Source organism: Rhodnius prolixus, unplaced genomic scaffold (assembly GCF_049639745.1).
Source record: "Rhodnius prolixus isolate KJV_2025 unplaced genomic scaffold, Rpr scaffold_9, whole genome shotgun sequence".
NCBI classification, from domain to species: domain Eukaryota; kingdom Metazoa; phylum Arthropoda; class Insecta; order Hemiptera; family Reduviidae; genus Rhodnius; species Rhodnius prolixus.
Genome location: NW_027411604.1, coordinates 9,719,643 through 9,736,754, shown reverse-complemented (window position 1 = coordinate 9,736,754; position 17,112 = coordinate 9,719,643). Strand labels below are relative to the sequence as shown.

General features: G+C 31.2%; 2 protein-coding genes across 8 annotated transcripts in view; one reads left to right on the top strand and one right to left on the bottom strand.

The window, feature by feature from the left end:
- Window positions 1-17,112, bottom strand: part of Amph (amphiphysin) — a 69,388-nt gene that overhangs the window by 38,048 nt on the left and 14,228 nt on the right. The gene's annotated exons all lie outside the window — the stretch shown is intronic.
- The window catches only part of LOC141454507 (uncharacterized), a 42,263-nt gene that overhangs the window by 19,804 nt on the left and 5,347 nt on the right, over window positions 1-17,112 (top strand). Inside the window, exon 4 of one of the 5 annotated variants that reach the window (XR_012458751.1) lies at window positions 237-696. The exons of 1 other annotated variant lie outside the window; for it this stretch is intronic. Coding sequence is in view for 3 of the 4 variants with exons in the window: in XM_074128817.1 (XP_073984918.1) it covers window positions 7,267-7,287 (21 nt within the window). In the remaining variant the exon portion in view is untranslated. Of the gene's footprint in view, window positions 1-236; window positions 697-7,266; window positions 7,538-17,112 lie in introns of those variants that run through there. 3 more of the 5 variants (XM_074128819.1, XM_074128817.1, XM_074128823.1) reach the window with 3 other exon arrangements.

The following is a 17,112-nucleotide window of genomic DNA, read 5'->3' as shown; positions in this document are numbered from 1 at the left end:
ATATCACTGCAACTTTGCGATTTATACCAGTTAAAGAGCTTAACTTTTCTCCACAATCCGGTAAAGAATTCATTCATAATACCAATTTTGTTACTAAAAGTTAAAAAATTACCCTTCGCTATAATAAATGTTATTTGGTTTACTTCAATATAAACAGGCTTAACTAAAACTTTATTAAAGTAACCCCAAGGAGATACATAAAAGAGATATCACCAATTTTGTTTTCTGTTTTGCAGTGTTGATAACCACGGTCAGGTAGACAAAAACTATATATTTCCAGTGTAAAACACAAAACCCCCCCAAAAAATCTAAGAAATAAAAGAAAAATTAATAAATCATAAATCGATAATAATCAAACAAAGAAATTCAAACAAAGAATATATAAACTAACCACAAAAATTTGGAACAAAACCAGGTTTAGATAAAATCGTAACAATGAATAGAAATCAACCAGTCTTATATATAAAACAAAAAAAATTGTAAATATTTATCTTACTCGGCGTAAATAAATGTTACTGACTGATAATAAACATTTTGTACAAGAATGTGTAAATAAGATTTTTTTAAAATGTTACTTAAAAAGTACATATAACATAAATATAACTTTATCATAATTATGTAAACATTTCGAAAGGTTATTATAACTGTATTCTGTTATTAATATGAACATTTTTATATAAAATAAAAGATTAATGCATTTTATTTTTGTATTTAATTTATATAAACATGGAAACATTACTAACATTTTCATTTCTAAGCGTTATATTTAGAGTGATTATAAAATATTATCTAGCGGAGAGGCGGAAATGTATTAAATTAAGAATACGATAAATCATTTAGGCTAATAAAGTAAAAGGACTAAACTGTATTTAAAGGTTTTTTTTAACAAAAATCAAGATGGCAGGAGAGTGTGCCAACAAAAAGAAAAAAAAAATCGACTGAATTTTTATTTTATAAAACTCGATTATGTTTGCAGTGCAGGTGTTAACAAAATTATTTTAGACAGATATTTAATGGTGTAACTATATTTAAAGAGTATGATCACACATATTTACCACATTTCATGAATAATCCCACTGTCGTTTATCCATCTAAACATTTTTTCAATTTAAATGAATCGAAATTAAGTTGCAAACTAAAAATTAACTACTAAACGTCCACACTTAATCTAAGATTGATCTATTTCCAGCGTTTCCCAAACTTTTTTGACCGCGGCCCGGTACGAGATTTTAAATTTTTTCGCGACTCACCTTAAAAAAAAAAAAAATTTCTGCAACCATGTAGGGAAGTTCTCATTACTCAATTAAAATCAGCTGTGTAATGCCCAACTTCCCACACTAGTGTGGGGAAATTCCCATTAGTGTCACTTTCCGCACAAGTGAGTGGAAAAACTTTATTGTGCTTCCTTGATATAAGAAGTTTTGTTATTAACATAAATATTTTCTGTAAAACTCTAATAAGCTTATTTAAATTTATTTTATTTAAATAATTAAAAAACGAATATTAAAAAATTAAATAAAAATTGAAAGGAATATAGAAATAAAAATAATACTTTAATAAATAATTAGATATTTTTAATTATAACAGTTAAAAAGGTTATAGTGTTACCTTATAGAAATTTAAAATGGATTCTAGTGATTCCTGTTTAGAAAACACTCCTCCATCAATAAAAGAAACCGCAGAAAATGTAATAAGTAAAGTAAATACGTAAGTAATGTAAATAATTGTAATATAACAATAAATGTTTATAATAAATAAATTACTTTTTGTAGACTGTAAAAATGAAATTTTTAATTTTATTAGTTAATAAATGGTTGCAGAAAAAATATATTATTTAACTCTAGTGTAAAGTATTTTCCTCACACGCGGCAATTTGCACTTGTGCAAACCCTGCCTCGCGTGAGGAAAAGTACTACTTTCCACACTTGTTAAATAAATAACTATTATTTACAAAACAAATCTTATTTTTTAATAAAAATCAAAATTCAAGTTATTTGTTGGTTTATTTCCTACACAAAAATTGCAAAATAATTATATAACCAAAACATAAGTAATTAAAGACAATCCATTATCTTCATTTAGAACTTAAAGTAAATTTTGTTTTACATATTTTGACCTTAGTGCGAAGGATGATGTTGTTTTTCATCACATAGTAATTTCAAATTAGGACTTAATGATGTTAATTTGTTGTTTTGATATACGTGAGTTTATGGCGCATGTACCGGAGAAGGCACTCAATGACGAATCGAAATCAGCCAATCAGAGCATCCGAATTTAAACGGTCCGGTAGGAAACGGTGGTAAAGGGTTGCCACCTACATTACTTTCGAAAAAGTTTCGAAAAATATTAAATTTAGAGCAAAATGTTATAGATTTTTTTGTGTTTTTACAATTTTTGCCACGACCCAGCTGACCCACACTTTGGGAAACGCTGATCTATTCTATTACAAATTAATCTTCAAAATCAAGTGTTGAAAATATAAAATTAAAGTTTAAATAAGTTGCAGAATAACAGGGATCTGTTCCTTTACATTGCAATGATTTCCATTTACTCGAATGAATAAAGCAAATAATAGAATTTTATCAAAATGTTCTAAATTTAATTTCGGCCCCACCCCCTTTAAAAAAGGCTTACCAACTCAAAAACCACCGACAAGATTATTACAACTGAATACCAAGAATATGTTAGCCATTTTTATTTATTTTTAAAAGAGAGATTCTGTACAAACATACGCACAGATGGCGCATTATAACCTTACATCCGCGTCCGCGTATTCTCGAGTATTTAAACTCAATTAAATTTGTCTCGATCGCAATATTTCCTCTATTTTTTTTTTCGTTTTTACAATTCGATTAAAAGCGTCAGAGGAGGGAGGGCCAGTGCAATGACACTTAGATCTCTAATTATAGAACTTAACGTTTATAATGCTTCCTAAATATATATATTTACGCATTTAAGTAGGAAGTAATTATGTTATATGAAAAATGAGAAAATGAGAACCCTCTTTGTCAACTTTCCAAAAATTGAACTGTTGTTAAGACAATACCATTTATTTATTTGGCAGAGAATAATTTTGATTTATCTTCTTTTTTTATTTAAATATTGGCCAAATTTTTAATTATAGTTTTTGATTTTGTTATAAAATAATCTGGTGGTAATTACTTTTTTTTTTTTTTTTTAATGATTTAAGGGGTTATAGGCAGTCAGAGGCGCAAAAAAGTCGTTTTTTTCAATTTTTTGGGGGGGGGAAAAACGTGTTTACTTTTTTATTCGGGAACTTTTGCGTCATATCAGTCTATGTTTAAAGAACTTATTGTAATTTTTTCGTTACAAATTAATAATAATTGTACTAATGGCGAATATTTTAATGCAACACGTCAAAAAAATGCAACCCTCTCGTGGACATAATATCTTGAGACTGGGTCATCTGAAATCAAAATTTCGAAAAGATTTCGTTAGTAGATGACTTTATCTCGTACTTGACCGAAGGATTTAGAAAAAAAATTGAATTTTTAATTTTTGGGACAACTTTAAAGTTTGAGTCACGATTTTCACTTAAAAAAATTGACCATTTTATGTTTGTAAAACAAGTTCTATTCATTGAAAAAAAAAAAAATCCTTCGTCCAAGTACGATTTTAATATGTGTAAAAGAAATACGTAAAATTTCAAAAAGATCGGTGCAGTAGATTTTGAGATATCGTGTCCACCGACTTTGAAAACGTAGTTTTGAGAAAAACGCGTTTAAAGTTTTCAGGCGGTTAAAGGTTTGCGCATAAAACCTGGATAATCTTTTTTTTCAACTTACACAGTGTCATCGATTCCAGGCCCATAAAATAAGTCCTCCATGTCTTCCAAAATGTCGCAAGTTTTCTGATTTCTGCTGTCTGCGTAGGATTCTTGCCTCCCGCGTAGCAATGCTGAGCTCTGTGCACAGCGATGGTAATTCGAACGGTCGGGGCTTGTAAACACTTTCACTCTTACAATTTTGCTCGGATCGACTTGAAATTTTAAGGCAACATTCCTGAGATACTATACTTTAATATATATATATATATATATAAATCGATTTTTTCAAATTTCTGACTGCCTATAACCCCTTAAGGCGCGTCAACATCTAAGGTTATTGGCACCCGGAGCTTTTTTCAGTGCACTGCCGGCCTCCGGACAGTGTTCACTCTTTACAGACAACACTCTCCATCACCGGACAGTGAGGTGTAAGAAGCTCCTAGGAAGAGAAAATCTAAGGGTCAGCAGCTGGATTCGAACCCGGGACCTCCGCGTGGGAGTCCAGTACGCTAACAGCATAGCTAATCCCTTCCCTGGTGGTAATTACTCTAACTACTTTTCTATTAGTGTAATTACAATATTCTAATTTTTTCTAATTAATAAATATTCTATTAGAGCTGAATTTCAGTGAATATGTTTTGTAAATATGTTGATCTCTTGCCTTCCTACAAAACTGAAAACATTTACTTAAAATTTAGTATTCTAGCAATTATTGTAATAATTACACTGCAATGGTAGTACCCACAAACAGTAAATTTTTCATAAATGAATGTATTACCATAGAGATAGGTAATGAAGTTACTAGAAAAACTTATGAAGGCAGTCGCAAAGCCAGGGTTAAAACAAAAAATGGCTGAACAGTTAGACGGATTTCGGCCATTTTCTGAACATTGTGACAAAAAACAAAAAAAAAATTACCAAGAAAGAATTTACAAAACCAGTCGCTTGTGTCACTTACATTTATGTTAGATAAGAGATAAGATTGGGGCAGCTATTATTAAAGATTAAAATTACTGAACTGAAGATTTTTTTACTTTGTGAAACAATAATTCGTTCTTCAAATCTTCTACTCTTTAGTCCTAGTTTCGCTGAAGAACATAACTTTTCTTTCAGAAAAATGTTTAAAAAATAAATTAAAGTTTCATTTAGTTATTTTTGTTTCCATTGCAAGACCATTTCTAGCCCTGAAGGAGGACTTGCACGTTCCTTAAGGGAAAAAACCACTCAAATTTTGATCTGTCGAAAAGTTTTCCACAATATTTTTGTCAGAATTGTAACTCATCAATGATCTGTTCTATATTAACTCAAATTCAGAATTTAGAAAAACATTTACAATACACTGAAATGATGATTTAAATGAAAGTGTATCTATTCAGAAAAAAAAGAAGTCTACAGTTAAGCCACACAAATAATCTATATTACATATTATAGAATAATATATAAATGTTGTGGTAATACTGGTTTTGCAATCATTAGAATACCTCTAATGGCTTAAATAATACTCGTACTTCCCACAACTAGCGTTCATAAACTAAATCAAACCAGTACCACCAACTTTACATCCATTACAGCTGAAGTTTTATTATTTTATTTTTTCGTTGTGCTCCATAATCAAGCATTATCAAGCAGGCATTGCTAACAATCACATAGACACTACATTCTATATAGAATCAAATGACCCAAATAATAATCGAACTCCCAAAGTTTTGTTTATTTTCCTCGCTATTTTTGAGATATATTAATCAAAACTTTGGGGGGGGGGGGTTAACAAAATATAATCTCCATTTGTTACAGCTTCTAACCAATTAATTTTAAAAATAAAATTATTGTTATCAGCGTCTGTTTTAATGACAATACTTCATTAAATGATAATAATAATTCACAACAATAATCTTATCTAATACTCTCTTTTTTATAGCGCAATTATATAGCCTAAACTCTCGAGATACTTCCTGTATCAAAACAAAACAAAAAATAATAATAACAAATTAGCTGTAGTATTACTTTATACACGTCACTGATGGAGGAAGTGACGTCAAAGAAAACAAAAATTCCATTTCCTATTTTATCTTTAAGTACATCGAGTACAGCGATTTTTTTTTCAAAAACTCGACTTTCTCTCGAAACTTCAAATTATTTATCTAGCAAAATCATTCGTTGAACTGAAGCGCTACTCTAGAACAGCGTTTCCCAACTTGTGGTACGCGAGTTGCTGGTTGGTGGTACGCGAAAAATAATCAATAATGGCGGAAATAAAAAAATTAAGCATAAAAGTATCATAGAAACGTTCCTATAATTCATAAAAATTATTTTAATTAATAATATAATACAGTAAAGTTGTTAATATGTACAAGTAATAAGGTTGGTCTGCCTCAAGATATACGAGAAAATATAACAGCACATTTAACAGGATTAAAATTGTCTTTCATGGAGTATTTTCCCAAAACCCGAAAACACAGCTGATAATTGGATTTCAATCCACCTTCTATAAAGAAAATTTAGAAAAAGCTACATCATTATCAATAAAAGATAAAGAAAATTTAATAGAATTATCATGAGACAGAACTTAAATGATAACTATGTATGAAATCTGCTTAAAGAGACTGGATTGTAATGAGTAAGCTCTATTCAAGCCACATTAAATTTAATTGGTACTTACAGGTAGTTGAATGCTTAAAAGAAGGGGCTCAAATATAATAATCCTAAAGAAGAACTTTGTAAATTAATTAATAATTTTGAAGAGAAAAATATGTGCGCAATTTTTAATTATTTAAAAAAAAGTTTTAAAACTAAGATCTTACACTTCACAAAGTGAACATTAACTGCAACTCCTTCGTAACAGATATATTGTATCTCTATACAAATAAAGACGATAATAATAATAAAAGTAACACACTCGGAATAACAAATTTCACGAAGTACTATCATTTTTAACAAGAGGTACAATTTAGCATGATGTACTACCAAGTGGTAGTAGCGAGCCAAAAAAGGATGGGAAACGCTGTTCCACAAAGGATTGTCCTGTGAAAATTTGAAATTTTAAAAATAAATAAAAGATCGATTTAATCAATTTTGAGAATATATCGAAAAAATTAATAGAAAATCAGTTCAGTAATGGGAGTCAAGACAAAGTATCAAGATGATTTTGAATGAAACGATAATTTATTGAATACAAATTCTAATTAATTCCACTCCATTTTGATTTAAAGACCAATTATTAGTAATTAAAACCAAAAAATCTTCCCTCTCTCTTAATGTTGCATAAAATTTAAACAATGATGGGATTATTGTAATCTTTACAACCCACTTGTGTGAGATTCTGAGTACAAAATATTTATTGTAAGTTTATTCCCAAATATAAAAGAATTCTTTTGTAATAAATTTCAATTATTTAAGTAAACTAATTTATAAACAATATATATTTTATTAATAGCTAAAAGCATGAATCAGTTATAACGTCAAAAACCTTTCTTTTTCAGCAGTTTGTGATCAACTACTAATTTGTTATTCAAGGCCGATTATACTGTACAAAAGACACGAGAGAGAAAAAAAGCAACTAATTTAACCTTTGAATTAATTTACAGTTATGGAAAATTAGGATAAACTGTAAAAGCAAAATTATTTAACCAGCACAACAATCTTGGTTATTTGGTAACATGAATTTCAAAGAAAGCTGCTGAGAGATGTATTTCCGTTTAAATAGATGAGGAAGGATTTTTGTTTTTTTTTTCAAGTACTTCCTTTTAACTCCCATACTGTCTTATAAATATCTAAACCGGATGTTAGCTATGTTTGACAACTTTAAATTAACAGCAAAACAATCTGAATATAATGTGTCTTGTAAAGAACATATACATATCTCCTTAACAAAAACTTACAGTTTAAAAAGTTAAGTATAAGGGTTGATTAAACGCCAAAAGGTACACAAATCAGCAAGTACCCAACATTTCATTCAAGCTTAGTTGATATAATTTAAGTAATTTTGCTGCATTAACTTTTCCTTCACATTTTTTAGAATTTATTAGATGTCACAGACCCTTATGCTGGCCAGTTCGTTCATAATATTATTTGGTTATAATTATGATAAAATGTATATTATATCTTCGTTTTTAAATAGGTACTTTATTTTAACTCTATTCCAAATTATTCTTCTGATTTATCTTTAATATGCCCTTTATTCTGAAGTTGTAACATCTTATACATGCAAGTTAAAGTAGAAGAAGACAAAGTTAGAGTCGGCTACTGTTTAAATTTGAATCACGGAGGATTTAAAACAATATTTCAGACTTGAATTCGTCTTACCGAAATATTCGTGAGCACAAATAACACACAGTTAATAACAAGTAGATTATTCAACAACAATTATTCATTTCTCAATTGTAATTTAATTTTACTTACAGTAAAATACTGGAATAATTAGCTGTCCTAAAAGTATGCAATACTTATTTATTTTATATTACATAACATATATATAAAACATTGTGAGAAGAACAGCTACATTGAGTGTGATTGAAGAAAACTATATTATTTGCGATAAAGCCAGATAATTATTACCTATTATTATAAACGTTTGACTACTACATAAAGTAACAATTACTTTAATCGAAGAATAAACTTAAACAGACGATTTTTATTAAAAATAAAATATTCGAAATCATTGATGTATGTTGGTGTAAGCATTTTTTTAAAAAGTTTTTAAATTTTGCAGCTTCGTAATTTTTTTTATTTTTTATAACGTTTTCTTTTTAACCTGTAATTAATAGTTTGATTATTATAGATTAATAGATATTACAGTCAATCTACAGTGCTACTTGAACAAATTTTTTGTAGATGAAAATGGCCAGCATAAGGGTCTGTGACATCTAATAAATTCTAAAAAATGTGAAGGAAAAGTTAATGCAGCAAAATTACTTAAATTATATCAACTAAGCTTGAATGAAATGTTGGGTACTTGCTGATTTGTGTACCTTTTGGCGTTTAATCAACCCTTATACTTAACTTTTTAAACTGTAAGTTTTTGTTAAGGAGATTTTTGTACCTTTTGGATAGATTTTCATTTTTGTCTATTTTGCTAAGTTACATATCTGCTTTACTGTTTTTTTTTAAATTTGGAATAAGCAATTCTATCATTATAACCTGATAAGGTGTTAAGTAGGAACCGTAACTACCACTGGAGAGATCTTTTTAAAGAATGATTATAGTTGCGGTCCCCAAACCATCCTCAATAACAATTTTTTTGAGAAAGCCTTTTTATATAAAATAGGAAGGTATTTGTACGTAAAAAGCAAATTTAAACTGCGATTTCAGACCTTCCTTTTAAGAGGAGTAAGAAAAATAAACGGGCGATTACAGTACTTCTCCCTAAAAGGCAAAGAGGCAAAGATTTTGAATCGAACGACAATTCATTAATGTAAATAGGTTCACCCATTGATAATTTTAACGATTTCAGTACTTCCTCTTAGTAGGTGTAAGAGCATGATGGCACTTCACAGCCATGTAGAGGAGCTTTAATCACTTCTTCGTGCTAAATTTTATCAAAATCGGACAAAGCGTTATAGAAATATTGGTAATAATAGTTTTAGAAACGGCCTTACTTGGGTAGGGCAAACTCCCCTCCATATGAGGCGTAGCGACGAGACTTTTAAAGTGCAAATCTGTACAAAATTTCGATTCGAATGACACTTCATTCATGAAAATCAGTTCACTTGTCGATAATTTGAAACGATTGCTATACTTCCCCTTAACTAGTGTAAGAGCAGATCGCCGCTTTAATGTTACGTAGGGGAGCCCTAACTCTATCATCCTACCAAATTTTATCAAAATCGGGCTAAGATTTACAGAGTAATTATAATTAGTAATAATAATTTTGAAGGGGGCCTTACATAAAGGGGGCTAACTCCTCTCTAATTCGGTGTACAGCGTCGAGACCCTCAAAAGGCACATCTACATAAAATTCCGAATCGAATGTCACCTCATTCATGAAAATCGGTTCTCGCGTTTAGGCGCTACGTAGTTTACAAAAAAGGTAACAACAACAACAAGAAGAAGAAGAAGAAGAACAACAACAATTTCTGAAAATGCCGTTTTTGCTCATTTTCGGCAACTTTTTCCTCGAAATCTATTAGGTCTGGGGGGTTGCAAAAAAATTACAGTTATAAAGGAGGGTTTGCCCTATATTTTAAAGAAAATTTGGGAATTTTATCTTTTATAGAAAAAGAGAAAAAAATTGTCAAAGTTGGGTGTTTTTTAACGTTACGCTTTTTCGTGCACTTTTTGACGATCAATCCTTATACAACTGTCCTACCGGACAGTTTTAATACGAGGGTCGTTTGAAAAGTCCGTGCAAAAATAAAAACTACTTAATTTTTTGGGGTAAACCTTTTCTATTTTTCAACATAGTCTCCTTTTAGGCTTATACACTTCGTCCAACGCTGCTCTAGTTTGTTGATCCCTTCCGAATAATAGGATTTGTCCAAGTCTGAAAAATAGCCATTCGTTTCTGCAATCACCTCCTCGTTTGAATAAAATCTTTTTCCCGCCAGCCATTTCTTCATATTGGGGAACAAATAGTAGTCAGAGGGAGCCAAGTCTGGAGAATAGGGGGGATGTGAAACGAGTTGGAACCCTATTTCCATTAATTTTGCGGCCACAACTGCTGAGGTGTGAGCTGGTGCGTTGTCGTGATGGAAAAGGACTTTTTTGTGGGCTAATCGTGGGCGTTTTTCTTGCAGCTCGGTTTTCAAACGGTCCAATAACGATGAACAATATGCACCTGTAATAGTTTTATCCTTTTCCAGATAGTCGATGAGGATTATTCCTTGCGAATCCCAAAAGACAGTCGCCATAATCTTTCCGGCCGAAGGAACGGTCTTCGCCTCTTTTGGCGCAGATTCCCCCTTGGTAACCCATTGTTTAGATTGTTCTTTGGTCTCAGGAGTGTAGTGATGTATCCATGTTTCATCCACAGTGACGAAACGACGCTTAAAGTCCTGCGGATTCTTCTGGAACAGCTGCAAACCGTCCTTGCAACACTTCACACGATTTCGTTTTTGGTCAAGCGTGAGCAATCGCGGCACCCATCTTGCGGATAGCTTTGTCATGTCCAAATGTTGATGTAAAATATTATGTAGCCGTTCATTCGAGATGCCCACAGCACTAGCAATCTCACGCACCTTCACTCTTCTGTCATCCATCACCATATCATGGATTTTATCAATGATTTCTGGAGTAGTAACCTCAACAGGGCGTCCAGAACGTTCTAGCGTCACTTGTGCCCATATGGCCACTCCGAAAATTTTGAAACCACTTATAAACTGTTCTAATCGAAGGTGCAGAGTCACCATAATGTTTATCAAGCTTCTCTTTAGTCTCCTGAGGCGTTTTGCCTTTCATAAAGTAGTGTTTAATCAACACACGAAATTCTTTTTCGTCCATTTTTTGAAAATCACTCGACTTCCTCGATTCAAACGAATGCCAAACACAAAGAAATAGACCGATCTGGCTGAAACTTGGTGTGTGTTCTTCCAAGAGATGCTACTAACTAAACATAACCTCGATACGCGCCAGTAGTGCTATCTCTCTGACTTTGCACGGACTTTTCAAACGACCCTCGTAATATGTTCCTATTAAAAAGATCATTTATGAATAGGTAAACATTTCAAACCAATAACTATTGCAGGGGCCGTAAATTGAAACAGCAAAGCGTTAATAAAGGAGAAGTAAATTATATGCGGGCCATGTGTAATATTAGTCAAAACTAAAGCAGCATTTTTTCGAGATTTTTACATTTTCAAGAAATCATTTAATAATTTTTGATATACAAATCTATTTACTTTTAAAAAAATACTGCAGTATGGAATGAGTACTTAATTCTTGTCAATTTATATGTTATTCAGTATTATTATAATAATTTTGTAATTAACTTGTAGGAATCATTTATTATATAATTTTTTTCTCATTAATAATATATCTGTATAATTTTTATATCTTCCGCCATAATAACTTCTTTTTTGCGTACCCCTAAACAATCTTTCGCGTACCCCAGGTTGGGAACCGCTGTTCTAGATAATGTGCTTTTCTTGTGGAAATCTGTCCATCAGTAGTTCGACGCTATCATGTTTCCATTTTTCACGATTTACTCGAAAATATTCCCACCTGATATTTACCACAAATTGTGGAAATTGATTAAAATCAAATTTAGGATAATATATGTATTTCAATGGCAGGCAAAATAATATTAGCCAAATATAAATAACAAATGCATAAAATCAATAGAATAAAACGTATTATGGCTATTGTATGTATTATTGTGTGTATTGTAAACTGAACATGTCTCCGTTAATTGATTGTGGGTTCAGCCAAATGTCCAATGGCTTCACTTGCATTCCACTACCAACAGTATGCACAAACTGTTACAATCTGTTACAAATATATCATTTTCTTTTTGTTAGTATTATTTCTTTGTAATAATTCACAAATTAATCTTCCATATTCTGTTCACTCTTCTAACAGGATAACTTCACGAACGTTCGCATTATAATGTGTAAGTTCAGAAGTTCATGTATTCAATTTAACTTGTAACAATAAAGGGTAGGTTTCACTATTAGGTGAGAAATAACACCTGATTTAAAAAAAAAAGTCGTATGTTTTCTCTCGTTTTTTTGTAATCCTCTCTTAAACACAAACGGAAGTGGAAAAATGATTCAAATAGCAGTGGTATGTAGTTTGTTTGCAAAATGGAGTAATAACCAATAAAAGTTTTGCTACAATAATAAAATTATAGAAGTATTAATGAAGTTCAGTTATTAAATGCAAACGATCCTTCTTATAAAACCAAAAAAATTAAATCTAACTAGGGCTAGCTCAGTGATTAGCGTATAACTCGGAGATCCAGGGATTTTAATCCATCTACTGGCCCTTAAATTTTCCGATCAGGCAGGCAGTGTAGTGAAAAGAAAGTTCCGGGCACCAGTGACTCAGATGACTCGTGTTAAATATATAAATAAACAAAAAATCTAGCTGAAACTTAATAACAAAACGCTGATTTTACTTCTACTATAAAGGGCTTAAAGACAAAAGGCGTAATTTACAAAGTATATGCAATAAGAGCAATACATTAATACTGTGCGGTAATTTACATACTAAGACAAAAATCAGGCGAGCAAATAATGCCTGCCTTATGAATTAATTGTGATATTTTATGTTCCAACAGACGGGCAAAATTTTGTTCTTTAGTTCCATCAAACTTCACAGCAGGCAAAGAAGTCTTTTGGCCAATGTATATATGCAATTATTATGCAAAGGATAAAGCTCTAAGCTGAAACTGAAAAACTGTTCAGTCAAAACTTTACTTCCTTTTAAAACGGAATATTAAATATGGGTTTCCGTTTTTATTTTTTTTGACATAACTTTGTTTACACAAACGTAGTATCTTATAAACTGAAAACCTAATTATATTTGTATTCATTCGCCACCAAAAAACGTATAATTTCGTAAATAAACAAATTTCATTGCAATTGTTCATTCAGGAATGTATTGGCTACAACAACGATTATTCTGATAACGTTCAACCAAATACTATTAGATTGAATTAGATTGAATCCATTGAATTGAAAGCCATTCTAATATTGTTTCATAATTCTAAAATGAAAGAGGGATTTGTGTGAGGATTACCTAATTCTAATGTTAATGACTCCTGCACAGATAGTCATGCAAATGGGGCATTAGATAGACTTCTAATTTCAATTTATTGGAAACTGGTGACCCTGTTGTTGTAATAAACATTGTTGAAAGTCGTAATAAAAAAAATATATCCATCGTAAAAAACATCGCACGATTTCCACTGCCTCCTTTATTTCAACAATTTTACATAAAACCAAATAACTTTTCGAGATTGCTGACATAGGTAGGTCTAAGTAAAGTATTAATTTCTAAAATATGGTATTAATATTTATTAAAAATGAGTTAAAACAAATTAAAGTACTGATTAAATTTTAAAGGAAATTGTGCAACTTATTATTAAACCAAATATTAATAAAGAATCGAAATATGTAAACAACTGACAAATTCAAAAAAATGTAGCTTCCCGGAAATGTTATCTAACGATTTTTGTAGTTTTTAGCGATTCTTTCGAAAAAATTGTATCTCTAAAGTAAACACGTATAACATACTAAAATCGATATACGAGTACTTTTTGTTTTTGAGTAAAAACTTGCGAATTTCAAGTAAATTAAATTACATAATCTCATTGTTTTAAAAAGAAAAAAAATATTCTATTACGTATGTCTAAAAAAATTATTTTTACGCCATCTTTTAAAAGACAAAAATAATTATACTGTTATGAATTTTGACTAGCAAAGAAACAATATAATTTAGTCAGTCTTGTCAGCTACCTCTTTATTATTAATAACTCTACCAGTGGAATGCTGATTACAGCAGAACTTATGTACCTCTTTTGTACACCCATTTTCTATGTAATGGATATTATTATTATTTTATTTAATTTTTTATTTATCTATTTTTTTTGAGAGAGACACGCACAGCTCTATTAATAAAATTTGAAATTTTGGCATTGTTGTAAAAGTTTTCGAGAACAAAATCCCAACAGAGAAATAGAAAACCCTTTACACGAATTTTCACGAAGTTACTAAATAATAAAGAAAAGCGATATAAACAAAGACTGTAAAGGAGTTTTACAGGAAATATTTAGTTCACATTCACAAGATATTCGTCAAAAAAACTATAAAAATATCTGTCCAGCAAATAATTGTTTCTTGCTCACTGTTTTTCAAAACTTCTGGACTCCAAAATGGAAATTTATAACAATGAAAATTGAAAAAAAGGAAAATAATTAAGAAAATCTTCGCGACTACAATAATTTCCCTTAAATGGAGTACGAGAGAAGAAAACATTACATCAATTTAACACGATCCAGGTCCAACAAAATGCACAATTTAATTATTTACTGAAACATCCGCCAAGTACACACACACACAAAAAGTTTACTAAAAAGAAACGAACAGAATTATAATGTATGTATATTGAGACAGGAAATACTGTATTAACTTGAGTTAGTTATTGTTGGTATAATACTTCAATGAACGAGTTATGCAGGGAGTCTCACTTTAACTTCATTTTACTAAATAGTATCGCTTGCAAAGAAATTGATACCAAGGACTAAGGTTTGCTTCTTTTTTTTTCTTTTTACAAGATAAGACACTGAGAAACAACTCAAATTTTGCCAATTTGAGTTTAGTTCCTCAGGGCAGTTTCCTAGGTCCTGTTCTTTACACCTAATATACAGCAGATATATACCTCAACATCCAAATGCCATCCTTTCCACCTTTGCTAACGATACTGCAATCTTATCTCCTCATTCCGATCCTCTTATCGCTACACGAACTCTACAAACACACATCAACCACTTACAGGACTGGCTTATCAAATGGAGAATCAAAACTAACGTTACTAAATCAAAATTTATAGTATTTACTCTTAGAGGGAAAATCCTACCTCCCATCATCTTGAACCAAACTCCTGTACTAACTGTGGACAAAGTACGCTACCTTGGACTGTACCTAGGACAAACGGTTGACATGGAATCCCCATACTAGACTGAAAAGACAAGAAACTAACCCAACGCTACAAAACTTCTCGCCAGACTGCTTGACAAACGTTCGAAACTTGACCTATATAACAAAAGACTTTTATATCTACTGTTACAGCGACCTATTTGGTCATACGGCACAGAAGTATGGGGATCGACTAAGCGTTCCAACTCACTACGCCTCCAGACATTACAGTCAAAAATACTTCGAAAACTTCTTAACGCTCCGTTCTATGTATCTAACCTCACTATCCATAATGACCTCAAAATTCCTTTCATTACAGATCTTGCTAACACTCGTTTCTTCAAATTCATCATTCCTCTACAGCAGCTCATCCTAACCCTCTCATAGAACACCTATCTTCCTCCACATTACCAGGTAATCCTCTCTAAGGAGATTGAAGAGAAGATGGCCTCGTGATCTACTCTTATCGTGAGAGCAGTATAGCAAAGCACGTTACTGGAGTGACACCACTGGGTGCCTTCTCCACCCATGATTTTCTTTTATTTCTTTTCTTTCACCATATTTGCTTGTTGCAACAACTGTTGTAGTGGTAAATTACAATAAAAGATTTTAAAAAAAAGAGTTTAGCTGATCGAATTTTATTCAGTTCGACCATGAAGACTAAATCAATTTACAAAATTAAAACATTGCAATCAACTATTCAATATTATATCTATCTGCAGCGATTAATAGCTGAAGCAAAAATCTCTCTAAATACAACTATGACCACCAGAAAGAAAAACCGGTTATAGAAACCAACCAAAATAAACTTTAAGTTGTAAAGATACCAAGAGAACCGGACGCCAAAACTATTCCAACTATTCTACCACTAAAACGCTTAAAGAGAAATGTTAAAATAAAATTCACTGTAAACTACAAGTCACATACTTCTCCTGAAAAATAAGTCAAAAAATGACTAAAATGATGATTTTTATTACTTCGTTTAAATGAAAACTTCGAAAATCTGTGAAAGAAGTCAAATAAATCACTTCCGGTTTATGTAGGGGATGGGGAGCAGCAGAATCATGAATCTTGACAAAATGTTATGCTAACGAAGCTCTAATTTTAATGTTATTATTTTTTTCTAAATTCAATTAACTGAATTTAATTGCCAAAGAATTCTCAGGGATGATTGAATTTAAATTAAATATTGTACAATTTAATGTTTCAAATAATTGTGATAAATTATAAAATGATCAATTGTAAGTCACCAAGTGAACGGGGGATGTGTGAGTGAAGAAGTAACCTCTACACCTGATTAATTCTCTTCTGATGGTGGATGAGATTCCGAAACAAATACAACGGATACGAAACCCACTAGTTGTTTTGTACTGTACTAAAAGTCCCAAAACTTTATACGAATGCACTGTGCTGATGTTATCTTTAGAACAGTCAAAGGCCATACTTGGAAAACACAGCCATCCAAATAAATTGTATGCAATCAGTGGCACTGAACATTTTTAGCCAATTTATGAACTTAGGATACTGGGTAAAAAGTGTGCGACATCTTATACAGAAAGTGAAATCTCTCAAAAGCAATGTTAACCTTCTCTTAAACCAGTGAAATCTTTAACTTCATACTTAAAACTACCACCAAACAGATTCACTTTCATTTGGCTATCTCTAATCGATTCTTGTTATTCGATGTACAGTTTATTTGACTCCCAAAGAGTCAAGAGGTGAGTATAAAGGTGAAATTAGTTGGGGATTGAAAGT